The sequence below is a fragment of the Anas acuta genome, chromosome Z, assembly GCF_963932015.1.
Source record: "Anas acuta chromosome Z, bAnaAcu1.1, whole genome shotgun sequence".
Lineage (NCBI taxonomy): Eukaryota > Metazoa > Chordata > Aves > Anseriformes > Anatidae > Anas > Anas acuta.
Genome location: NC_089017.1, coordinates 29,445,221 through 29,471,557, shown reverse-complemented (window position 1 = coordinate 29,471,557; position 26,337 = coordinate 29,445,221). Strand labels below are relative to the sequence as shown.

The following is a 26,337-nucleotide window of genomic DNA, read 5'->3' as shown; positions in this document are numbered from 1 at the left end:
AATAAATATAAAAGGAAGCTTTTATTGCTGTAACATCCCTTTCTGTACATTAAAAATGAATCACCACTAGTGAATCGTTTAGAATTATATCGAGAATCCAAAGAATTATTTAAAATACTCCAGTGTTCAACAAGGAGAGCACATTAGTCAGACGTGGACATATCTGAAAGAGTGTATGATCTAGCCTGCAAAACTTTTTTTTAGAAATAGTGAAGTATAAGATAACGGCATCTTTGTGACTACAACTGGCTGAGATTTACCTGAGATTTCATTTTGGTCATGTTTTACACAGTATTAACCTTTTAGGTTTATGATGGAAAAATGCCTAAGTGTATTATGTAATTCCTTTGTATGGAATAAAGGACCAAAAAAAAAAAAAAAAAGCTGCATAGTTTTTACTTCTGTTAGATAAAAACATATTTATTGTTTTTGTTGCTTCCTGATTTTTGTGTGCCTGTAGCTCTACTGTATTTTTGACATCTTCTAGCTGCTCTAACAGACTACTTCCTGCACTTCCTCTCAATCCCAGGTCTGTTTACCTTTGTGCCCCGTTATTGTGTCTGATTTCTGTTGCAGGGTCTAGCTGACAGGTTGTCACCTCCCTGCTTATATGCTGGCACACAACCTTTGTGTCCCTGTACATTAGTTTTTCCAATCCCATACTATGCCTTGCTAGGTATCTAGTTGAAGTGGTGCGGATGTCTGGATCCTGCTTCTTCTCCCTCTAGTGGGAGAGGCAGAAAATCAAGGAGGATTAATGTTCAAATGCTGAAATGTGGATGTCTTTTGAGTATCTGTTAAATGGATGTAGGAGAAAGAAAAAAAGCCATGTGTTTAGCACTATGCTAAAACACAGAAATGATGCAGGAGAAAATGAATAAAACAGAAACCTCCAGTTCTGTTCTGTGTGGACTAAATTCTGGCTATGGCCATCAGCATCTATCCAGATACTATGAGTATACATGAAACAGTAACTCCGAGTGAAACTGATTGTCACACATGCCTGAAACTTGGGACACTTCCTAACACTGTTAGGCTGCCGCCAACATTTCAGGCTGTGTAAAGTGCTGAAAAGTCTTTTTCTATGTCAGTTCTCAACTATACTGTAATGTATGTCCCATTGCACCTAGTGAGCTGACTACTACTGTGGAATGGATATGAGCAAAAAATAGTATTTTCAAGTCCAACCTTCTTTCATGTGCTTAAATCATATTTCTGTGGATTGCAGAGCTGCACTATACCTGAACTGTCTTGTCCTCTTTGTCAACCTCCTTCAAACAAATACACCACAAAATAATTTCAGATGTGGATGGGCTCTGCAGTAGGACCTCTCACTACACCCTTCCTGTAGCAGAGGAACTATTGTGCTTGCTTTTTATGCATGAGTTTTTAGGTATGGGATTGCTTGGAGAAGTAGAAATCCATTATTGGGATCCCCATTCACACCATGTGACTCTGTTGCACTGACATCTAAAAGAACCTTCCGACCTATACTATTCAATTATTAGTCGTGTTCAACTGCTCAAAGTAAGCTGCGAGCTGCCTAGAAGGGGTTATTCAGTGCCATGCTCAGACTCCTCAGGTGTGTATCTCCAAACACAAATTGCACAGCATCTGTACTTCTGTGTTTGGATCCTCTGTAAAGAATTCCTCTGCAACCACTTTCAACGTGGTTGAGGGTGTGAAATAGGTGACCTCAGATGTGAGTGAACTGCCCTGTTAAGCTGCTGCTGTCTTCTGTAAGTTGTGGGTGTCTGTGGCTACACCTTTCTGTGGTGGCTAGAGAAATTGCAGGCACTCTGCACCCCAGCTTTATTGTTGTTTTAGGGTTGTTAACTTCTGGACCACTGCAGAGGAATGGATGTGTAAAAAACCGAAGCTACCTGCCCACACACAAAAGGCATTTTCTTCTGGTTTCTCAAGATACATACTGGTGGTATTTGTTTAAATGGAAAACAAAAAACGTACAGCTGAAAGGAACCATGGTCACAATTGAAAGTAGAAGCAATGGATGATGTTACTTAGAAGGATGCTGCTGAAACCATCACTCAAGTTTTTGAACCTTAATCTTTTAATGCTTTCCAGATCTTTCCTGCTTAAGTGAAATTGGTGGCTATGTACGTTTTGGGTTATGTTTGGTTTTCTCTTGTTTTGGCAGTCGCAACTCCCCTCCCCCTTTTTTTTGTCAGTCACTGGTCTACAGAAATTCTGCATTTGTTCTTCCAGACATCAAAGTCAAATAGAAACCTTTAACATAGGGTTTTAAGTAAGCAGGATCCTGATCCCCTTCAAGTTACTGTCACCATCTACTACTGTAATGTTGTTAGTATTTGAGCCAGTTTACTGTGTGCCTTCAGAGTCCCTTCAAAATTCTTAAAAGCTACGGTTTGATTAGGGTGTGTTATCTTTGGTAAATTTACTAGTGTTCACCCACCCCTACATCTAAGTGGGAAAGTGTCTCGATGGAAGCAATGCTTTTCAAGTTCTGGTACACATCAATATTTAGGTACATGATAATTCCAGTTTAATCAGTCGCCAAGAGTTTAGCAACCTGTCATATGGGGAGCGGTCATAGAGGAAGATGCAAATTTTCATAAGATTTTCTCAATTGATAGAATGGATTTTACGCTAAATGTCCAGATACTCTTCCACAAAATTACCCTTTGTCTTCTGAAGGTACCCTGCCTTTTTCATATCCCCGCCTTTTTTCCATACCAGCAGCATGATCCTTTTCTTTCTTCTTGTTAATTCTTTGATGAATATGGAATTGGCAGGAATAAAAAAATGCAGTCGTTTTGAGGAAATCTGCTAGTCAGACTTGAACAAAACCGCATCTGATGAGGTTGTGCTTAGCCTGCAAGTTGTGTCAGAAAATCTGTCTGTACAGTTTTTGATTGTTCGTGTTGTAGTGTGGAGATCTGCTTCCCCTGTAAGCACTTCCGAACAGTTTTGGCTAGTCATTGGAAAAGGCAGATGAGAGGGCAGCAGGTGCGCTTTGCGAAGACAGTCCTCTGATGTGTAGAACTGCAGAACAAAACTGGTGTACCTGCCCCCAGTTCTGAGTGCGCAATGTGGAGAAGTTTGTGTCCTCTAGAAGCAACAAGCTGTGATCACCTAGAGATAGTAATGTGTCCATTGTGTACTGTGTGGAGTTGCTGTTCAGGATCTAGACTTCCTGTATAAACTAAGCAAATTTTGGCTGTGATGAGCTCTATTTAAAATAATGAATTAATTATGAAATTAGGCTTAATTTAGTATAAGGTACATATCAAAATTTATTTAACAGAGGAGCACAGTCATCAAAGACTAGTAGTGCAGATTTGAGGGTAATTTAGAGAAAACTCAAACACTTGCAGGCATAGACTTGCACAGTTAGAGCATTCATGTTACATTAATTGCTCTGCAGCAGTTCTTGAAAGCATGCACTTTAGAAATTGCTGAAGGTACTCAGATGTGTGCAAGAGAGGTTGATGAGAATATGGGCCTTTTGAAAAAGGTGCAGCAGAGCAGCAGCTCTGTTTTTCATACTTGTACAGAAAAGCAGATAAACATTTTCTTGGTTCCTGCATTTGCAGTTTAATATCAAACCAAGATTAGTTCCACAGCTTCTGGATAAAAGTTGTTTTTAAATAATAGGGACAATCAACATTGCAGCTCTATGATCTACTTTGAATGATATATATGACATTGCTAGATGAACCTAGTGAGTTCAAGTGTTTGGGATTTTATCTGTTATTTACCTGTATTTCAAATTTTGTCAAAATTGCATTTTTGGAAGGAAAAATAGACTCAGGATTTATCTAACTTTGAACTTTTTTTGTAGGAAAACTTATTCATTCTCCATAACGTAAACTTGCAGGACCATCATTTAATTTTCCAGAAACCAATCCCGTAGTTTCTGTTTTGTGTCACTGAACAAAGTAATACAAGCAGCTAAGGCTAATTTTTTTCAGGAATGTTGGACATGCCAATTTTAAAAACACACAGTTTCCAATTTTCCCATATCTTGTTCATATATAGAAAGTTTTCTGTTTACTGTCAGTCCCACAGAAGCAACTTGGGATTTGAAATTGTAATTTTCTTCCTTCCTTAGCACTATGGGTAATGAAAAACTAGTACCTGAAATAACACCTTCTTGCTTCAATATTTATGGATGGTTTCCACATTATGATGGTTCTGCTCAAATATAAATGATTGGTATGTAGCCTAATTATGAAGCAAAATAAGTATATGACTTAAGAGCACCTCTACTGATTGTTCATGTTTACAGAAATAAAATTGCTATCAGTTCACCTTTTTGCCGCTGCAGTGAAACAGGTAAAATTAAATGTATGGAATGAATTTGCATGAAATGCCCTTTGTAGATGGCATATTTCTGAGCAGAGTAGGTCTTTGCCAACATGAGCTATTTAACAAATTGAGCTATCCGATCTTGACAAGCTGTATGAAAGATCAGGAGTTTTTGTAAGATTTTAAGTAGAAATACCGGCATTTTCTCTTCTTTGATTTTTTTTTTTTTTATTTTTATTTTTAAAGTCAAAACTGTTGTCTAACTCATGTAATGTAAAGGATATGCCCAATATAGTTCCAAATGTTTGAAACAGGGCAGTACCTAAAAATAAGGACATATATTATGAAGTGCAGGTGATTTATTCTGCTCTGTGTGCTTGTCAAAGTACAGTGTTGCTGTGCAGTTGACTGAACTTCTGTGACTGTCATTGCATAACTGTGTTGTAACAGTAGATCCATTATGTAAGAGTTATTAAACTAAGAAAAAATGTGTGTAATCTTCTGTTATCCTCTTTCAAGTGTGTTCAACAGATTCTAAGATGCTTGGAAAGAGTGTTCTCTCAGGCAAAAATAAAAACATTTTAACTTGTATGCTTATATTTGGCTCTTGCATGAAGGCTGTCCTTAATGCTGTACTACTTGCAAAGTGACTAGCAGACTGAGTTACCTAATATGCAGTAATCTCTCTGAGTATGTAAACCACCTTTTGTATTGTGGTATTTCTGCTGGGGTATCATGAGTATGCTATTTATATCTCATCTGGAGGTCCAGGCAACCAAAGAGCAGGGGAGGTGACTTCCCATAATGAGAGGAGAGCAGCTGGTTGGCAAAAACTGTCCTTAGAGGAACTTTTGACATGAATTATTGTCATGAAGAGAGGAGCAGCTGAGGTTGCCACTTTATACGAGATTAGTGCTTTCTCCCTAGAAACTAGCATATGTGAAGCACCCTTTTAGCAGAACAGGCACATGCCTCTTTTCATCCTCCTGCAGTTGCTTTCCCAAAGCTATATTTGCCTTTACTCTCATGATCATCCTGAGTTTTAGCACTTCTTCCCCATATACACCAGATCTCTCTTGGGTAACGTATTTGGATACTTTGGAGAAAGAGAAGGCTCAGATCTCTTTCATTCAGAACTCTCTGAAATGGGGAGAAAGTCTAAGATCTTAATTTAGAAGATACTCTTCTTAAAATTTCATTATAAAAATTAGTGTTCTTACTTACAATTTTCTGAAGATCCATGTGGCATTTTCAGCTATGAAGACAGCACAGTCTGGTGTAAATTCCAAAACTGACGATGTATTTATATTGAAGGCCTACTTATCTTCCATGCCTGGCAGTCGCTTTTTCAGTCCTCTATTCCCTGTAATTGCTTGTTCTGCAAATATAAATTTTATCTTCTGTAATAGGAAATAAGGCAGTATTCTTAGATTCGTAGGCAGCACAATATTTTTCAATGGCTACTTCAGAAGCAAAGGCAAGCATAGCATAAAACAGTAGGTTAAAAATAAATAAATAAGATTATATGCATATATATATATATATAGTTCTGCTACTGAGAACATCTTTTTATGATTGGTACCCCTTACTTCAGACTACTTCTAGCTGGAACACTCCCTCTCCCATGAGAAATCAATCATTTCTCTTTCACCTCAAGCAATCACAGAATCACAGAATTGAAGGGGTTGGAAGGGACCTCGAAAGGCCATCGGGTCCACAGAGATAGAGGGAGATATTTTATATATTTGGTGGTTTGTCATAAATAGTAAAAATAGTATTTATATATAAATTATTGCTTTCTTGAGACAGTTCAAGTTCAGAAAAGTTTTAAAGTTTTCACAAAAAACATCCAAAGCGTACGCAGACTTATGTAACTGCTGCCTATGCCTGTTCATGGCATTGTACTGCAATGACAAATGCTGAGTTTGTGTAGAAAGGAGTATCTTGCATTTGTATAAGAGCAAATCTTGAGGAGCAAAATTTACTTCATTTTATTTCCAGTTACTTTTTTGTTCTGTAGTTATTCGCATGTCAAGTAATAAAATTTAATTAACAGCTAAATTAAATATTATCCAGAAACATGCTTCTTTTCTCAAGATGTTATTTTCTTTCTTTCTTTTTTTTTTCTAAACAAATGCTATGTCATTTGATATTTTTAATATGCAACAGGTATTTGTTTTCCTAAAAGTAAAGAAATAACCTATTCATTCATTAATAGGAAAAGGCATAAATTCACCTAGGGGGAAAAAAAAAGTATTTTTACCAGCTATAGATTCTTCCAGGTTTATTATTGCAAGAGGTAAAGAGCTGTTACCCAGGATCACTTAAAAAGGAGGAACTGTCAGGTTCCTTGTGTGTTAGTACAAAACTAGCCCTGGTATTTGCAATTGTCTCTTTTGCTCAGGTTCTGCTTCCGCTTAAAGAAAGTATTTCTTTATATCTTTCACATCACTTCAACTGTTAAAATTTTTTTTGTTTTTTTTTTGAATTGATACAGTAAGGTTCTGACATGTCAGTTATGTTTGATCTACGAAGTATTATGGTAATACAAGTATTTAATAATATGGCATGGCCTATAAATAATGGTTTCTCTGATTATTTTGATGTGTTGCAAAACAACACTTTTTCACACGTTTTCCATATCTAGTGAGATTTTAAGTTGCACAAGATTAAGTAGCATTAAGTTGCACAATATAAGTAGTATACAATTTGTTGACCTCTTTTAAGGCTGGTACCTTTTGCATATGAGAAGGTTTCTTTTTTCTCAGGCTCTGTGCTGTTCTTTACTTTGTGGGCTGCCACCTGTCTGAAGCAATCAGCCACTTCTCTCTTTCTCTTCCTCTGTACAAAAGGAAAATCCCATCTTCCCATGGATGGTGGAAGGTAACAGGATAATCAGTTCAGTAGTGATCCTCTGATGTCATTGTGGAAGCCCTGTAAAAGCGGATTATCTGTGACCCAGATAAAATAATTAGAAATTACTTGGACACTTACAAATAACGGATCTACTAATCTCATTTCCAAAGTTAAAAAAGGTCTGTCTCTCAACATAACACTACCAGATGTTTCAGTTAAACAGCATCCTTTGCAGAGACTAATCTGAACCCTAATTTTAAAGGATTACCTTTGATTGTTTTTTATTTCAAACATTAAACAGTTTGTGTTTCCATTTTTCCATATGTTCAAATAAACTATTTATATAGAATTAAATACATTTCCTTAAATTTTCCAACATAGTCCATAAAATACGATTTTCTGTGATTTTAAGTGTCAGTATTGTAAAGAAATACTTTTATTTAAAATTGTTTAGTAATTAACTTGTTTCTTTGGGGCAGAACTATGTAATGGATGGGCTTTTATAAATGTAACAGATAACATGTGTTCTTTATGCAAGGTAGCATATGTATTATTGTAAACTAAGTGGACAGTGACTTTATTAATTTAATTAATGCTGCCGGGGTTTCCTGTTAATTAAGGGTTTGAATGGTGTACAGTGATATGCCAGTATCCTGGAGCCTCAATGCTGGGTGGATGTGGTAGAGAAAAATTTCCCTTCATTTGCCTTGGGGAGGATGGAAAGGAAAATAGTTTAACAGCTGGTGTTCAACAGTCTGTCTGGTGTACAATATGATGCCTATCCACATAAATTTTTCCCTTCAGAAGTATTTTTAAATGTTGATATTTATTAAGGACTATCCTTTGTTATTGTTGCAGTGTTTCTCCTTTCACCTTTAAGTAGCGAACATACTACAGTAGTATTTTCGTTGCAGTAAACAGATATATTTCAGCATGAGCATCCTAAATTACTAATAAATATATTTTACCTTTTACTTGCTCTGGCTGATACTTACAGAGAGTCAGGAACTTTTTTCATTTTGATCAGTGTTTCATTCATTTTCAAAAGAAAATAAAATCATTTTAACAAAATGGGAAAAAGATGGAAGTTGTACAAACTAAAGTTTTGATGTTTTTATCCCAAAGGAATATTTTCAAGGAGTCAGTTTTCTTTACGAGTATCATTTCATTTAATAGCATAATGCAAAATGAAGTGTAAATAATGAAAACACAAGTGAAAAAAATAAAATTCCCTGTGGAATCAGTTAGACAAAATTTTAAGAGAGATGAAATGCAAAATAATGAAAATGTATTTGGAGTTATTTTATGAATAAAACAAAGTCTGTTAAATTCTTTACATATTTTGTAGTGTTGATCCATTGCTTTTTAATATACAGCAAGCACAAGTGATGTAGTTGTGCTAAAATGCCTTTTATCTTGAAAAATAAATATCTTATAACTAAAAGTATTTGTAATCACATCTTTAATCAGATAATCTATTAAATACTCTTTGATTAGTGAAGTAATAAGGGCTTTTCCTGATTTTTTTTTAAACATGGCAGAAATTTAATCAAAGAACTATTAATCCTCATAATTAAGTTAGCATAGAAGAAACTGAGATTGGAAGGGGAAATTAGGATTCCCAGGCCTATGTATTCTTTACTTGGTTGTAATAAACTATAAAATAAAAAGTAATTGTAGAGAGAAAGCTGTATGTAAACTGTAAACCCAAATAATAATTTGAAATTAGAGATAAAATGGAAAATATATTCATGCAAATCTTGTCTGTCTGTATCTGCTTTGTTCTTATCCCTTCTCCTTTTTCTCTCTCTACCTTTAATCCACCTATAGGTAAATCTCCTATTAGAAGACTGCATAAAGTCCTATAAATTAATTGGTCAGGAATTAATCACGTTCTGGTCATTGAATGAGATTTTGGTAACCGTATAAAGTCTTTTGAACTTCTAATTTACTTTTCTCAAATAGACTAGGAAATGGTTTAACTTTTTAAAAGTCTTAAAAGTCTATTTATTTACCATAAAAATAAAATTCTAATTTCTTTTAAAAATCTCTCTTATAAGCTATTTCAAATGTAAGAATAAATTCAAGTGTAAAACATCCATAGTGGAAAAGGATCTCATCTGGTTTAGATCACTGCATGGTTTTAGCTTTTAAGATTTTTAGAGAATGCTTTTATTGAAAATCATTATTTACATTAGTATTAAAGAGTTGTATAACTTAAAAAAAATAGTCAAAGGCATTTTATGCTTTGCAGAGAAACAAAAATGTCATACAAAAAATATCTTGTTCATCACTCAAGGAAGAAGGCCTGTTACAGCTCAATTATTTTTCTAGATAATAAAAGAAGTTCCTTTGAACAATTAAAAATAAGTTACTTATGATAATGATGTCTTAGAGTTCTCAGTGCTGAGTACATTTTGTTTAATACATGGGTTGTCAAATTAAGACATGAGACCATTAAAATGACTTCTGTGTGAGGAAGGTCAACAGCTAGCCTTGCAAGACATTTTTTTCTTTATTGTTTTTTTCTTAAGATGATATTGGTAAGTATCAAGAGAAATAATACATGTGTTTTGTCATGTATCTTGCTGTCAAACAGACATCAGCACCTAGCACACCATAGATTTGAAATAATATTAAAAAAAGAGATCTGTTTGTATAATCTTCTGTGCAAATGTGCTCCTAATTTGTTGTTATATATTTTCTTTTCATTGAGTCATTTAGTAATGAAGGAAATGGAATTTAATGAAAAATCTACTTAACAAAATTCATCAGAGCCTAGAAGAGCCTAGGAGGAATATTCCTTAGGTATAATGTAGCTTCATTTTTCATTTTGCACACAATTTAAGAATTTAAAAATACAGAAGTAATTTTCAGGCTGAATTTCACTAATATTGATAAAATTAATCATACTTTCTTACATGAGAAGTCAAGATTATGAAAACAATGTTGAAAAGTAGCTAAACATAAAATCTAAATGTAATTAGGGCCAACAGGGGAAATTTCTGAAATATTAAGTGATCTTTTTGTGAAGGTCTCAATATTTGGTATTCCTCAAATGCTCACCTGTCATATGCTTACAAAGATGGAAAAGATGTTAAGTAGAAAGAATAAAAAAAATGATAGATTGTTCAAGATAGAATGGCACTTCCACATAAAAGCAATGGCTGCAAATCCTGGAAGGCTTGCCAAGATTTGTTTGTTTTTCCTCTTTCTGCATTGCTGTATTTTCTTTCTGATTCTTATATATTGAGTATCTGAAAATACTGTATTAAGAAAGCTTAAGATTAAGGCAAGCTTAATGCTTGCCTTCTTCAAATGTGAGTAATAAAGCTGTATTTCTTACACATCACTTTAAGCAAGCATATAAGAAAAATTGAACCAGAGGTTGTGGCTGCGTGCTTTGGAGTTAGTCCTGTGAGTTACAAATTACTGCTTCTCCTTTGGAAAATATGAATCAGAGGAAAATATTCTTTCCATGTGCTTGATCTATCATAAACTGGTTCATGATGAATTACATCCTACAGCACAGTTTGTTAAAACACTTTCTTAAAAACCTCTTTTTTGAGGCAGGTGGTTATTGCTTATTAAAAATATAGATGTGGAAGATCTCTTTCTCTTAGTAGGTAGCACAAGTGCATTCATTTGCAAATTAATCTTAAGTTAGTCTACAAAATTCAGTCAGTACTCTTATTGCCTCTTCATAACGGTCTTAGCTGTTGCAATAGCTTACTTAGAGCAGGCAAGCTGCTTCTAGCAGTAAGTCCTTAAGGCAAAAACCAACCAACCAAAAAAACTCACAACATTCTGTATCCCATCAGAAGAATCTGAACCCTTTGCTCTTTGTCTCTCTTTTAAAACTGTATGTTTTTAATAATTTCTGTGTTTACTTCCTCTAATTTCTTTTGTCTTTCTCATTAAGGTATGATTTTTTGTCCCTAGTTGCTTTAAGGTGCTTGTTAGTGGTTGTGTTTCTCTGAATAGCCAAGCGCAAGAACAATTATTTGTTTCCAATCTGGATGATGACATTTGGGGTCCAGATGACCCCTAATGTGAAATTAATTAGATCTTGGTTAGTCAATCTTGTCTTTTATGAAATAGGAATTTTTATATTTTTCTTGAAGATAGATATTACTAGGACTCAATAGATACGCCAAGTTTGTTCATACGAAGTTATTTTCAAAGTCTGGATGAGTACCAACTTCCCAAAAGATTTTAACATCAGCATTAGGGTGTGAGTCTTAAACAAAACAAAACAAAGAAGTTTGTAGCAGTGTTCTATTTCTATTAATAGTAATCCAAGCTGATAGTAGATGCAGACAGCCAAAGCCTCTTAGGCTGAATGTAGTAATGCTGGTGTTGTAACAAAATCTTCATTTACATTAAATGCGTAAGTTCATGAGATGTGTTAATAAACAGAACACTTTGTTATTCAGAGAATAGGGGTTATTCTGATCCTCCTTTTGGTCCTCCTTTTCTTCTCTGAAAGAATTCATCTCTCTCTCCTGTCTCCAGAGGGGCTGCTGAGTTTCCTGGGGTGCTGTGAAGTTTCACTTTCATGTGAAAAGGTAAATTGGTTCACTGTCAAATGAAAATATATTTCAAATAAGCCCAGCTGTTTGGCAGTGGATTATTTTTATATATACATATATATTTTTTTTTGGGGGGGGGGGGGTCTTGGAGGGAAGCAGTGAGGGGAGTTCAGTTTCTCAAGTTAGTCACCAGCATTTGTTAACTAGTTAAGCTTTGGAGAGAGGTGATTCGTCCCATTCCTTCAGCACTAGTTCGCAGCTTTTACAATGTGTAAAGATTTTGCTTGTTTGTTTTTTAGTTCTGAAATGGTATCCCAGAAACAAAAGATTCACTGCTTAGTCCCAATTCCTTTACTGTAAAGCTAAAGTAGGAAAAAGTAGTTTCTGTCATTTTAATGCAAGGAGGAAGGAGTATTTTCTTTGACTTCCTATCCAACTAAAATCCTTGGTATGTTTTAAAGGTGTGGAAGTTTGACAGGCATTTCTTACAGTCATTTTCTGCAGTTCCTATTTTGGTGCCTCCACTTAGTTCATTAATGTAATGGGCTGCATTTTTGAGAGAAGCAAATTTTGAGGAGCATCTTTCAGGTCTTACTGCCATGATAGCTACTAAAAAGAAACAGCACCCTGCCCCTTCAGAATCCCCAAACTGGGAATTCCTCCAAAAATCTCAAATACAATGTTTTAGATAGCAGATGTAGTGAAACAGAGCAAAAAGCTATAGTTTAAGTATTATTCTGTCACGTTATGGCTGCACCCGAAGCTATTTAAGGTTCCTTTTGTGCAAATATAATGTAAATTGTGATAGTTAGAAATCAATTATAGCATGGACTAGTATAGTGCTGTTCTTTGAAATTAATTAGCAATCATTGCTTTCAAACATAGTATTATTTTATACTATCAGTTAGAGAGCTTTGAGTTGACAGGAGGCTAGTTCTTAGAGATGGGATGTTTTTGCAGTTAGGGAAGGAGCATGCCATGAAACCACTGTTAAAACCTCACTGAAATGTCATGGAAGTAATGCCTGTGTCTATTTGTCTGTGCCTATATTTAGAAAACTGCGTGTGATTTTTTGTGGTCAGCAAAATGTTCGTCCTGACAAGACTGGACAAAAAGCTTGCCCGAGGAAGCAGAATATTCTCTGGCTGTTCAGTCATGTCCTGACATAGCAAGGAAAATGGCTTGTGTCTTCTAATGCTTTCTTGCTACCTGTGGAAGGTGATGGGAGGGAAGGCAAGCTAATATACTAGACAAGCCCATGAAGTAGAGAGGAGAAGCAGTTTATCTATGGGAATTGGAACAACAGACATTATTTACAGTCTGTTGCCTCCAGTCCAGTCCTCTCTCACTCCTGAGCAGTTCAAATCCACCTAATGATGGTGCCAGAATGGATTTATATAATCTGCTGTGGGCATGTCTTTTCTGCAGAAACGGGGAAGAACTTTGAGAATAGGGGACATCTCTCCTTTGCCACAGTGAGTGTAGAATTCAGCTGATAGGCTGTGGGGATGAATTACATATTTTTGCAGTTTAGCAAGTGGTAAGGGATCCTCTTCCAAAACTAATCATAGTTGGGAAGTGGATTTAGAAGATAAAAAATTAACAAGGGAAGTTGAGACCACCTACATTTGGTGAGGTAGGGAAGCAACTCACTTTACATTATATCCCACTAACATTTCACCATTTCTCTCCAAACATTTATGAAAGAGGGTAGCAGAATCCCAGCAGTGCGCTGATGGCAAGAACAATCAAGGAACACAGTATGGTTTTATTGCTAGGTAGTGTTTCCAGATGACTTAATGAAGTCGCAACCTAATTAAACCACATCCCTTGTGTCTGTGTATGGCTGGGACAATAGACACAAGCTCTCAGTTTCATTCAAATGCTAGTGTAATCTGACAGGTGCATTATGTACATGCCTAAATCAATGAACAGTGAAGGGAAATATCAAGCTGCCATGAAAAGAAGGTGGAACCATGAAAAATATTTACTGCATTTTGGACCCAGTGAATAATTTTGGGACATAATGAATTGTGCCTGTGCTTGAAAACACTAGTATCAAAGAATCACAGAATTGTAGGGTTTGGAAGGGACCTCAGGAGATCATCAGGTCCAATGCTACTGGAGTTAAAATTGAAGAGATATATGTATACAAAGCAGGCTTTTTCATTAAATATGTAGTGTGAAAGTGAGAGAAAAGTACCATTGTTTGTAGTTTTAAAAGTATAATTTTGTGATTACCTAAATTTAAATTGATGTATTATTTATAAAGCTTTGTGATTTTATTAAATCCATCCTGTTTAAGAGTATAATATATGAATTTAGTTTACTGTTAGCTGAAAAAGTGTCTTCAATCTGGATACGATTTAGTTTTTCCTTAAAAAAAAAAAAGTTTTAAAAAAATCATTTTTATTTTTAGTGTTTACCTCTAGAGGCTATGGAAATGGCTGGTTTCATCTTAGTAGTGCTGGTTGTATTACGATACTTACGAAGATGGTTGTTTCAAAACTTCTTATTAGGTCCTATTATTCAAAATACTACTTCTGTTAATAGTTCCATTTTACTAAGTTAAGGTATAAATGTATTTAAATTCCTGTGGTTATCTCAGTGGACTACTCCAAGTCGGGAATGGGTGCTTGTGAAAAGTATGGCAAGAGTTTACTTTGTGCGCATTACTTCTAAATGTCACATGAATTAAGTGTAATATGTCTATTTATTTTAGCCATAATAATGCTGTAAATTTTTGTTGATATTCTGTGGTGTGTTCTACCATAGTAAAATTACACAGTATAGTGTTACATCATGTTTGTAAAAATCATTTAACAGATTGAATGAATTTGTTGTGCATATAATCTCACAGCTGTTTATAGCTAATATAGAATAATGAGTAATATGAGTAATATATATGAGTAATATGTAACCTACTGGACTGATGCCAAAGCAGTGTATGCTTACAATCAATTCCCTGCCTTATTTAGTTGCTTTCATAATAACATATTAACAGTGAGGAATATAATGAAATAGTATTTCATTCTGTTTTCTTTTTTTCAACAGGACACTACGAGTATAGAAAAAATGTCAAACTGTTGTGAAAATGTGTAAGTGCTGTAAAATGTCTGCATTTATTTGCTGAAGGAGTTTTGCTTTTTTAATTGTGTGAGAGAAGAGGAACCGAAGGCATTGTTAAGATTATTTTGCATGTTACTGTGTCCTGTACTTCTTATCTCTAGCAGTAGCTCTCTAATCCTTTAATATTAGTTTTATACAAAGCAGCCTCACGTTATTCATTTTCCTTCTTTATCAATAGTAAGTGAAGCTGTATTTTCTTTCAGAAGTACAGGTCGAAAATCACTTGCTACTGTGTTCTTGACATACATTGCATTGATCCTGAGGTTCTCCTCTGCTTCAAAAGTTACCTTCAGTTGATTGATGACATAGATAATTTCTATTTTCCAAAGTTAAGTCTCAGCTGCAAGCCATAATGAAAGGAAAGCTGTATTTATGATGCTGGGACACAATTCATCAGAGTCCAGTAATGGATCCCCAGCCAACCTGTATTGTTTTAGCTGACTGAAGTGCACCAGGGGAGTGCTGTCTTTCACTAATAATGCTGTCTTCTGTAGATCGAGGCCCCGAAAGCCATGGCAGCAGACCTTCTCAGAAGTTTTTGGCACTCGCTGGAAGATCCTGTGGTTTATTCCTTTCAGGCAGAGGCAACCACTGCGAGTTCCCTACCACTTTGCCAATCATGTCTAAACAGATGGATGGTGGGCACAGATGGGTCCTCCATGCTGGAAGTGTGTTACAAGTTTTATGATAATAGGACTATGACAGTCTTCAAGTCAATTAAAAGCCACCCACCAATCATAGACATCACAGAGTGCCCCAGGCTTTATTTTAATAGTGGTCTTGATTCTGTTCTGAAATTATTACAAGTTGTATGTTCAAGTTTAGGCATATTCACTTTCAAATTATCTTTCCAAAGGGATTTCTGTTGTCTTTGAGGTTAATAGCAAAAACAAATGACTGGAATGCAGTCGTACAGTGTTTGGTAATACTGGCTCTTTTGTTTTTTTTACTTCGGTAGGAAACACTGAAGTTTACACTGATTGTTAGCTTTTCCACTAAGTGTCTTATTGATTTTTATTTTTTTTTAATCGGTAGGTCTTTTTAAATAATATTGAGGTCTTATTTTCTGCTACATATGTTAAAAATTCATTTATACTGCCATTTATTTGTGATGCAAAGTTTTAATCATGCAGCACTGCACTATAAAACATAACATTTAAAACAGACAGACTTCTTCCTAAACCTTTCTCAGAAGGGTTTTTATAAATTCATGTATATGTATCTATTTATATAGAGAGATCTTACAATTATCTTTCTGCATAAATATGATCTTAGTGGAAAATATTTGTGTCTTATTGTCAACAGAAGCTATGAAATGTCCCAGGGTGTAAAGTATGCAGATGGAAAACATGCTTTACTCAGTATCCCAAGGATTTCTTTGCAATAATTCAAAATAAAATAACAATTTTAAAAGTTGTAGGGTGCAAATGTGAGAATTATTTTGTTTTAAAAATGCAGATATAATTAGCATAATGTACTGTAAAGAATAGTACATTGTCATTAGAATGATACACATTTTATATTTTTTATTCTTTAGTCATGACTAGCTGCAATTAGTTTAAGTGTTTGTAAATGGGGAGCATATATGAAAATATTTTAAAATATTTATATATAAATACAGATATTTGCTAGTAATATGTCTGGTAAAGATTACTAGCTGATTTAATAGGGTATTATATTGATATACAGTAGCTTGTTGTGGGCCCTTTCTGTACAGAAATAATTAACCAAAGAAAGCATTCTGAAGGTTACATGTGGTAAAATGACAATGGTTCCTAAGCACTGGCTTGACTTTGCTGTATCTGGAAAATATATGTAGTTTATTATAGCCTTGTGTATCTGTACAAATACCAGCATGGGATATTTGTGATTTTTGAAAGTTCTGTAAATTTTCATGAAAAACTCAGAGCTGCAATGTTTTAAGTTATGCTGCTTATAGTGTTTCTTGTCTTGTCTAAATGGGCTAGGACCCACGTTAAATGACAGCCAAGCAAATAGATAATAAAAAGGCACAAAATCAGTGTGTACAATATATAGGCTGAATTTGGAGAAAATTTATAAATGGTTCATTCAAAATGAATGGCTAGCTTTTGAATGCTGTTCATAATGAATTTTTAGATCAGCTCTTAAAATCTTAATAGAGTCATTGCCTGTGGTAGGTGTTCATTTATTGAATTAACAGATTTTGACGATGCATAGAAATTGCCAAAATTGCTCATCTTAAAAATCACTTGAATTTTTTGTCAACTTCTAACATTTGAACTAACTTCACTTCTCCTCTCTTACAAAATGAATACAATGCATCATTTAAATTTTGAGCCTAATGTTCAGCTATTCTTTTTTTTTTTCACTGCGTTTATAGATGTGAGTTTAGAATTTAAGATGGTATGGGCAGCAGTATGTAAATGAAGGTGAATTTCATGAAAAGTGGATAAAAAGGCTGGACTAGCACTTGAAGTTAACAAGAATGTGTTTATACATTCTAAAGTAATGTCTGTATTCACTTTTTTTTGGAAGGTATTCAATTACTGTAATCTCTGCAAAGCACATAGAGGAGAGACTGCAATAATAGCAGTCAGTTTTGGCTTATATGCCAATATTTAAATATGTGTCATAAGCAAAATGTAGTGTTTTGTTTGTTTGGTTGGTTTTTAATCAAATTTCAAATTTCATAGCAGATCATAATGCTTTGATGCTTATTAAGACATATGATCAAGAATGTAACTGTTCTTGGTATGTTCATTATGGGGGCATATAATTATTCTTTCTGATTTCTAATATCATCATCTCAGGTAATTTAAGTATACTTGGAGAACCAAATCTGTAATCCAGAATCAGCTCAATAGTTGGAGCCTCAATTATAAACATTGTATATTTTATTTTTTTTACATGATATGCATTGAATGTTATCCGCTATAAGGGGATAAAAATCCACACAAAGTCCAAATGTGTACATTGTTCTTAAGAAAGAGGAAGTGTGAAACATAAAAAAGTCATGGTAAGGCACAGACTGGGGAATAAACATGCTCTGAATGGACTACAGAGTATATGTACAAACATCCGTGCACTCACGCACATGATTAATAGTTAATGATGAAGAATGTTTATGCTTGGACATTATAAAGTATTTCGTCTTCTGTAAGAAGACTTTAGGACGGTCTTCTGTCAGCCTAGTGCTCGAATGTGGGGTAGAGCCTTTCCTCTCTTATTCTCGAAGTGCCCTCTTTTGGTCATATTATGCAACAATAGTTGAATCGTGGCCTGGAGAATGGACGGGCCCAGCTGTCATTCTTCATTATTGCACAGGAGTTACCTGGACCAATAATTGAATGATTTGGGCGTGTGTCTGTGCTAGTGGTCAGATTAACATATCAGGACTGGACTGCATCTTAAATAGGCAGATAATGTTTTGAGTCTGCCTGAAAGGTAGTGTAGCATGTGGGATTTTTTCTAGAAAATTTTCAGAATTTTAGAATAGAATACAAATAGAATAGAAAGGAATAGACTTTCCTTTCAAACAATATATTATAAATTTAAATTCTAGGGCACCTACTCAAATGACCCAACGAAGAACCTTGGAGCTTAAGAAAATGATGTATATGAAAATCTTGCCTGAATCTGAGATGAAAATGATAAAGTCACAAAGTCACAATTTCTCAAATTTTTTCATTTTGTTAGATTTTTGGGGGTAAATAAATTTTTCGTAGACTTCACTCATAACATTAGGAACCAATATAAACATTATTTAGGCAGCTACTTTATTTTTTATCCTAATTTTGAATGTGTGGAGGAGAGAAGGGAGTGTTTGTATGCACAGTCTTGAGAAGGATTCACGAGTAAGAACCTGAGAACCGAGTGGAAGGAAAGATTTTGAACTAGGTTTCCTTCTGCTTGTCTTGAATCTACAGTGCGTGAGTGTGAAGGGAAACTTGTGAATGTGCAGTGGTAATGAAGATGTGACTAAAACAGGTGCTTTGATTCTTTAAGTGAAATTGCAAAGAGCAGGTGTTTTGCCGTTTATGTATCCATGCCATCATTATTCATCTTTCATTGTTCATCATACAGATGTCTGGTTTTATTAAGCAAACTATTCTTCTAAGAAATAATGAAACATGCTTTGTTTTGTGCTGTAGCAGCCCACTGTACTCCAATGTAAGCGGGGTAACATAAGTAGGGGAATGTAGGTGATTAAAGTAAGGATTTCAGCAGTACTGTGAAAGAGATTTTTTTTCAAGTCCACTTTGCATTCAGACAAAACATGATAATAAGATGGGTTTCTGGTAACTTGATGTTGTTAGTTAACATAAATCACCTTTTTATAACATGTCATATGCTGTATTTGGCCAGCCTTCCTGCCAGCAGTACTTCACTTGTAGTAGAAAGCTACTGTCATGCATTTGAGGTTGCTGTCACTTCAATGTATTTTTTAACTTGGTGGTCTCCAACCTTTGTCTTCACCGTGCAATTCATTTTGCTGCTGCTCACAAAACAAACAAACAAAAACAACAACAACAAAACAAAAACAAAATGGTAGCTTTATTAGAACAGCTGTATCACAAAGATAAAGCTTAATACCGTTGGTTGACTCTTCTCATTTTCCCAACTAGAAATATTGCAATCCTTAGAAGTGTTTTTTTTGTATGGTGGAGTCTTGATCTTTCTGGACAAAAAATGTTACTTATTCTACATATATTCCAATCAATAATACTGTATTAGTACTTCTAAACTCTTTCTAGAATAAAAACTATATGTATTTCCATAGAATCTGCTTCTGAAGGATGAGTTACATAAAATGATGTGGATATCTATCAGTAACACCTAGTATTTCTCATTCAATGCTGTAATTCTGCAGTTGTTATGTATGTAAGAATAATAAATTGATTTTTATTAGCATTGTGTATAAGAAATACATTTTTATTTACAATCTTGCAACTGATTGAGAGTTAACTGTCAGAATACATAGGTACTATTCTGTTTTGTTTTGTTTTTCTTTCAAGAAACCACAAGCTTTTCCCTGGCAGCAAAATCTCTTATCTGATGTTGAAGTCTGTAGACAAAGATATGAACCCAGTGAAGAGATCCAACTAAATATTGTACGTGTCCATCAGTGCTAATAGAAAAAAGATTAGAGAGCTTTGTATATATGCATATAGCCCAGCATATGAGCTTCGAAGGTCCTGTCCCTCTTCAATCAGACCATTCCCTACTGAAAGATTATTGTGTCCAGCCCTCAATATAAATTGCTTATAGTATATACCAAATAGCCACATTTCTAGCTCTCTTAGCTCTTAAATAATGTATCTTAAATAATGCATCAGTAGTGGGCATGTGGTACAGCTTTTCAAGTCCTAATAGGCTTCAGCTTAGTATGTTCTCAACTGCCAGAGGTACAGGCTCATTTTACCATCCTTTGAGATCATATCATGTGGTGTGCTAACTAGTGTGAAGTCATGAAAGACCTTCTTGCAATATGTCCCAGATCTCTAGAAGCTTAGTTTGCACTTTGTCTTAAGCTTAAGTTTGTTTAAGTTAGTTTTTCTGGTGATTAACTGATTTTTAGTATTAATGACACTGAAATTGTTGTGTTTGAAAAACAGAAACTTAGACTTAAAAATAACCTCAGTGGGTGACTTAGAGGTTGAACCTGTAGGTAATATCGCCTATAAAATCAGGATGGTAATAATTTGTCATTGTTCTGGATGTTTTGTTCAATGCATTTGCTGTCTGACACAGTATTTTAGTAATGTGGGAGTGAGAATGTTTTCAAGAAGCGTTTGCTAATCTAGGAAAAAAATTCTCCTTGTGAGAAATTTTCCTTCTGATTTATGTAAGAGATCAGACCTTTCAAGGCTGTAGTCATCTACCCAGTCAAAATCACTTCTGTTGTAATAATTAATTCTGTACAACATAAAAGTTAATGCTTTGAATGAGTTCTGTTAAAACTTCTCCCACAGCTGGGAGTTTTCTGTATTCCTTAAACATTTTATATTTAAATCAGATTAGTTTTTGCTTTGCTGTTGCTTGAGTCATCATCTTCTGACCTAAGCCAGTACATGCAATGTTCTAGAGCAGGCACAGGTATATATTTGCAATCAGAGATGCATATCTCTTCCGTCAAAATATTGGACCAGCTATGAGACTTGAATTCGCACATATTTGAACTTTTTAAAATTAACTGTAACCTCCCATGGATTAGTCTTTATTAACAGACATAACTGCTTTAAAATTTATGTTCTGAGCTGTTCTTCAGGTATTTGTAATTTTTTTTATTCATAAATTAATATTCATGGTTCATAAAAGGCCAAGTGGAATGTCACAACAAATTTGATTGAGTGTGTTCAGGATACAACAACTTATAATATTGATAAGGCCATCAAAATAAAGATGCAATCCTATGCTTCACAGTCATTAGCAAATTGCATATAGAAAATATGTTATAAATACTTATCTATAAAAATATTGCAAATCTTCTATTGTGTAAATTAAATTATTTGAAAATTCAAAATTAGAGAACACAGGCATTTCAAAGATTAATTTCATCACTGTTTAAAGTTATCTAAAATAGATGAAAAGTGACAAATTCCTGCTTGGTATGCTGTTTATATCAAAATAGAAATACTATTGCTACTACCACACAGTCTGTCAGGCACACCATTATTAGCTGTTTTATATATTTATAAATATATATATATTTTAAGGTTAACAGCTATAATAGTTGAGTGCAGACGATATACTGACAGTTGTTTCCTGCATTAATAAAGACAAATTTCATTATTTCTCTTACATGAATGAATTGAATGTAATTCTAAGTTATTCAAACTATCTAGACTTCAAAACTATTAGTTGTAGAGGTGCCTCTAGAGATTGCTTTCGGGAAGAATCACTACTTCTAAATACAGGGTCCCTACTCATGCAACATAGTGCCTTACTGAATACTTAAGAATGCGCTGTTCTTCTAAAGGTTTTTGTACTACTGTCTTCAAGGTTCATTGACAAACTTGCATCTGTGAGCTACGTTAGGCCTAGGACTTCAGTCCTGCTGAAATTGGTCAATAACATTTTGTGTATTCCTTGCCCGAGTACAGTGGAATGAATGAAGTCAGCTGTTCCCACAAGGACCATATTTATTGCCTGGAAGAATAATTCAAATTTACATTAGAATGCATGCTTTCTCAGCTAGAAGGTACCAAACTTAAATTGTAGTACACATGCATTTGTGGGTGAAAAGGTATTTCTGTGTGCATTTTCTAACATATTGTAGATCACATTACAATTTATAGATTGAAAATTATCACTCTGTATCCTTCACAGCTTCAATCTGAGTGCCAGGTAGGAAAATAATACTACTTTTTATAAATTATTAGCTTGAATTTTGTAATTCACTTCAGCATATGATTGAGTCAAACTTATCTTTGGTTAATCTTGACAGTTTTCAAACAATTCTGAATAATGTTTACTTTGGACTTACTGAAAGTTATGAGGTCTAATACAGGTTTTGCCAGAATGGGTGATGTATGAGGTGAATGGCTGAATAATATCAAAACAGGAAAACTTACCCTGGTATTATTTTAATCAAATCTTGTATTGTCTTTTTTCTTTCTTTCATTCTTTGGTTTATTCATGTAATATTTCTGTTTTTCTTTTATGTTTGGTTTCAGTTTTGTATTATTTTTCATTCCTATTGAAATTTTCTATATATTGTATTTTTATAAATCATATTTTTAAATAAAAAAATAAATAAATTTATTTTCTCCTCTGAGCTTCATTAATATTATTTTAATCTTGTGTAGATACTTTGTTTATATTTTCCAAATCTGTTTTTAGATTTTCACAATTCCTTTTTAAATGACTGTTACTCAATTGTTTTACATCAAAAGATAAAGCTATAATCCCCATTGATGGCTTTGGAAAACTGAAGCCTGATAAATCATTTAATAGTTAGGAAAGTACTTATCCTCTTTGTTGTTTCTTATTAAGTGAACAAATGAGTGTTGGTGAAAGCAAGAAAACCTGATCTGTTTTTCAATAGGAGTGTCTATCAGAATGACAGCACTCGTTACAATATTGGTAGATTTCTTGCTTAAATAATTGAATAATGTAAATGTAGTTATACTGATGTATTAACCCTTCCACATTTTTTTTTGCCTTCTGAACTCTCGTATGTAATGAAAACAAAAAAATATGTAAATTGTGCTGATGGGTGAGTACAAGCACATAAAATCAAGACATATTGTGGCACATTTATGCCAGGACAGTTCTCTGAAGGCCTAGCTAAGTAGAAACCTTTGTTGTAGATATAACATTTTTATAAATTGCCATTTGCAAATTGAAAATAGAGAAATAGGGTTCCAAGGATGATTATGAAAGATTTAATACATCGTACAAAAACATACAAGCCACAGATTCTAAAAATATGTCTATCTGAGCTAGTTAAAGGGATCTGGATTGGCAGCCTTTTTGTTTTGTACAAATGCAAATTGATGCCAGAGAAGTCAATGCAGAGAGGGTTCCCACATTCAGGTCTCACTCAAAAGAGACACTAGATTTAGAGATCTAAAGAGAAGTTCAGAAATATTAGTAACTAGAGAAAAATCCAGCAGAGAGGAAATAAAATAGAGGCTGCAGGTTCTGGCATGAGCAGTAGATTCAGCCATAGCAGAAATGAGAGCAGGGAAGATTTTGGAGACCTGGGAAGATCCACTGCAAGAACAGTGAGCAGAAGAGAAAGGCCAGTGGTGATGTCTGCAAGGAAAAGATTAAAATAGCTGAATTGTAACACTTCATGAATAAGGGAGTACAAACTACATGGTAATGTGGCACAGGACTTGCATCTTCTGTTTCAACCCATGAACCGGATTCTAGTAATAATGGTAATAAAAATCACTTTCATACTGATCCTCCCACAACAGCATAAAACCAACCTGTAAAATTCTATGTTCTGTGTGTATTCCAGAAAAAGCTGTTCTTGCTTTCTGCCAACAATTTTGGTTTCTCTTGTTTGCAATTTCACTGGGCCTCTTTTCCCCACATAATAATTTCCAATCTGGTTGATCTCTACTATGAAATTTATTTATTTTAGTATTTGCAAATTAGATACAACTGAATTGTGTGTCTGCCTCCTTTTTGGTGTGTGGAAACAGAGATCTATTCCGACTTGCCCATAAAAATAATTGTAATGTGTACACTGCAATATTTTTAATGCCTAAAGCTCCTGGAAGTATTTCTTGATGTGTTTTGTCCTTTTATAAACTGAATGAAACAAAGTATTCAATAGTACTTTCAGTCTATAAATTCATTTTAAGAGACTGCCAGGTAGTGCAGATGAACAAATGCATGCAAACACTGCTGTAGGCTGACCAATTACCCATATGAGCTGCAATTATATTAGCGTGCAAGGGCAATTGGAGGGAAAATTGGACCCTGTGGACATCCAGCTGAGTAAACAGGCTTGAGGAAGGATGGAGGATGTGTTAGGTTGAATAAAATACAGCCAAGCTAATTTGAAGAAAAAAAAAAAAGAGAGAGAAAAAAGGAGAAAAAAAAAAAAAAGACCAGAATTAAAAAAAAAAAAAAAAAAAGACCAGAATTTGTATCAGTCACAGCACATTCTTTGTATGTCCTCTGGTTTCACAATATTTTTCTCATTAGATTTCTCCTCTCAAAAACATTCCCTTTGCTGAAGGCTTCATTTAAGATCAGACACATACAGCAATAGACTTTGTATTCACAAAGCCAAAAAGCTGTATTTCAGTCACACAGAACTGAACGTAAAATGAATTGGACAGGTGCTGCTGAGGAATAATGACTCTTTCAAGCCCAAGTAATAATTTATCCCCAAATTGAACGTGATCTTTCTGTTTCAGATATGATTCACAACCTCACTTTTTTTTATTCCATAAAGTGAGGATTTTCTCATAGCTGTGACAAAGTCCCTGATTCTATAGCATGTTGGCTGCAATTTGGATAATAGGTTCCTCTTTTTTCTTTTCCAAGTGGTGTTAAGTACAGATGATGCAGTGAATTGAGCCCTACAAATGTGAAATTTGATCATTTGTTTTGATAGCTAATGGATGCTAACCCACTGTGTTAGATCACAAGTCTGAGACTCATAAGATCTGTCTTCAGTTGACCTCTGGTTTTCTTGGCCAAGACACCTGTGTGCCAGAAGCAGGAGTTGGGTGGGCCACACTGCCAAAAGAGAAAACTCCAACTCCCTGCTCACATGCTGCTGTGAGAGCTGCCACATCCTGTGACACAGTAGCCATCCTGTATTGGTTTACCAGAGCTCCCAGGACATCCAGCACAATGTGTCCCCACTGCTTCTTCTACCTGGGCAGCTGCACACTTGCTTCTCATCCATGGAACATCGGAGATGCTCCCCAAAGCCTTTGAATGATGCAGCCCAAACTCACTGCTGAGTTGTCTTTATCAAGTGATTCTGAGAAGAAAATTACAGCTAGTGCAGTTCTCCAGGGTGCTTCTGCCAGCTCTAAGTAGTTCCAGTACATCTTGAGGGCTTCCAGTTGCTGTTCACAAAGTCCTGACTATCATGGTACCTTTACTGGCAGTCTAAAGTCCATATTTCAACGGTGTAACATCCTTTTCTAGTGGGTATGTAGCAGCTTCTTTTTGCTTCCAGGGCTGGTGTGAGTAGGATTACAAATGCTTTCAGACTCAGAGTTATGCTAAGGACAACATTGTTAAAGACGATAAAAAAATGTGGGTGCTGCAATTTTATTTATTTTTTATTTCCACAAGACATTCTTACAAATGAGATGTGTTGTTTGAATGATGTTGAAGACCACAAGAGTTAAGAGAACTTCTTTTGTTGTGTAAGATTAAAACCCTGCTATCCTGTGCAAGAAATAAAGAAATAAAGTAAATAAGAAATAAATATAAGGTCTGCAATGATACCATTAAAGTTGGAGAAGAAATATGTAGCTGTGTAAGAAAGACCTTCCAGCTTTAGAGTGAAGGAAGTGACATGATGAAAGAAGGGGAAAAAAAAAAAAAAAAAGAAAGAAAGGGATTTATTGATCCATATGTTTATGTCTAATGAAGCTCTGAGGCTCTGCCATCCTTTGTCTTATAATAGCGCTTCTCCACTGAGGACAGAGAGGGAGAAGTGGAGAATTTAAGATGTTGTTCACTTTAATTGACTTCCTTTTTATAAATCCCTATTTCCAGTCCAGACAGGTCACCAAATGTCTGCTAATGATAAAATAATTTTACTGTAATTTTACTGTCTACCCTTGCACTGCCAAGAAGAAGTTAGAAAGATAAGAAAATAAATGTTTTCCTTTTTCCTACTTTGTTAAGTAATAATTTGTTTGGCAAAGAGGAAGTGGTTTTGAGTGTATATTAACAAACTAATGAGTAATACACTTTTCAGAAAACTTTACACTGCAGCTTTCTGACAGCAGTATGATTTAAATCAGCAAAGGAGAACCAATCTAAAAATTAGGTCTCTGTAACTCTCAGTGACTGAAAAAAAAAAAAAAAAGTAAACATTGTGCTTTTTGCAACTAGT

At 34.7% G+C, this 26,337-nt stretch overlaps 1 protein-coding gene across 8 annotated transcripts in view; it reads left to right on the top strand.

The window, feature by feature from the left end:
• Window positions 1–22,566, top strand: part of ZDHHC21 (zinc finger DHHC-type palmitoyltransferase 21) — a 48,384-nt gene extending 25,818 nt beyond the window's left edge. For 7 of the 8 annotated variants that reach the window (XM_068666198.1, XM_068666194.1, XM_068666199.1 and 4 more), the window contains 2 exons: window positions 14,733–14,776; window positions 15,302–22,566. In XM_068666198.1, the coding sequence (XP_068522299.1) occupies window positions 14,733–14,776; window positions 15,302–15,434 (177 nt within the window). In that variant the 3' untranslated portion in view covers window positions 15,435–22,566. Of the gene's footprint in view, window positions 1–7,058; window positions 9,201–14,732; window positions 14,777–15,301 lie in introns of those variants that run through there. The other variant, XM_068666201.1, reaches the window with a different exon arrangement.
• Window positions 22,567–26,337: the final 3,771 nt, after the last annotated feature.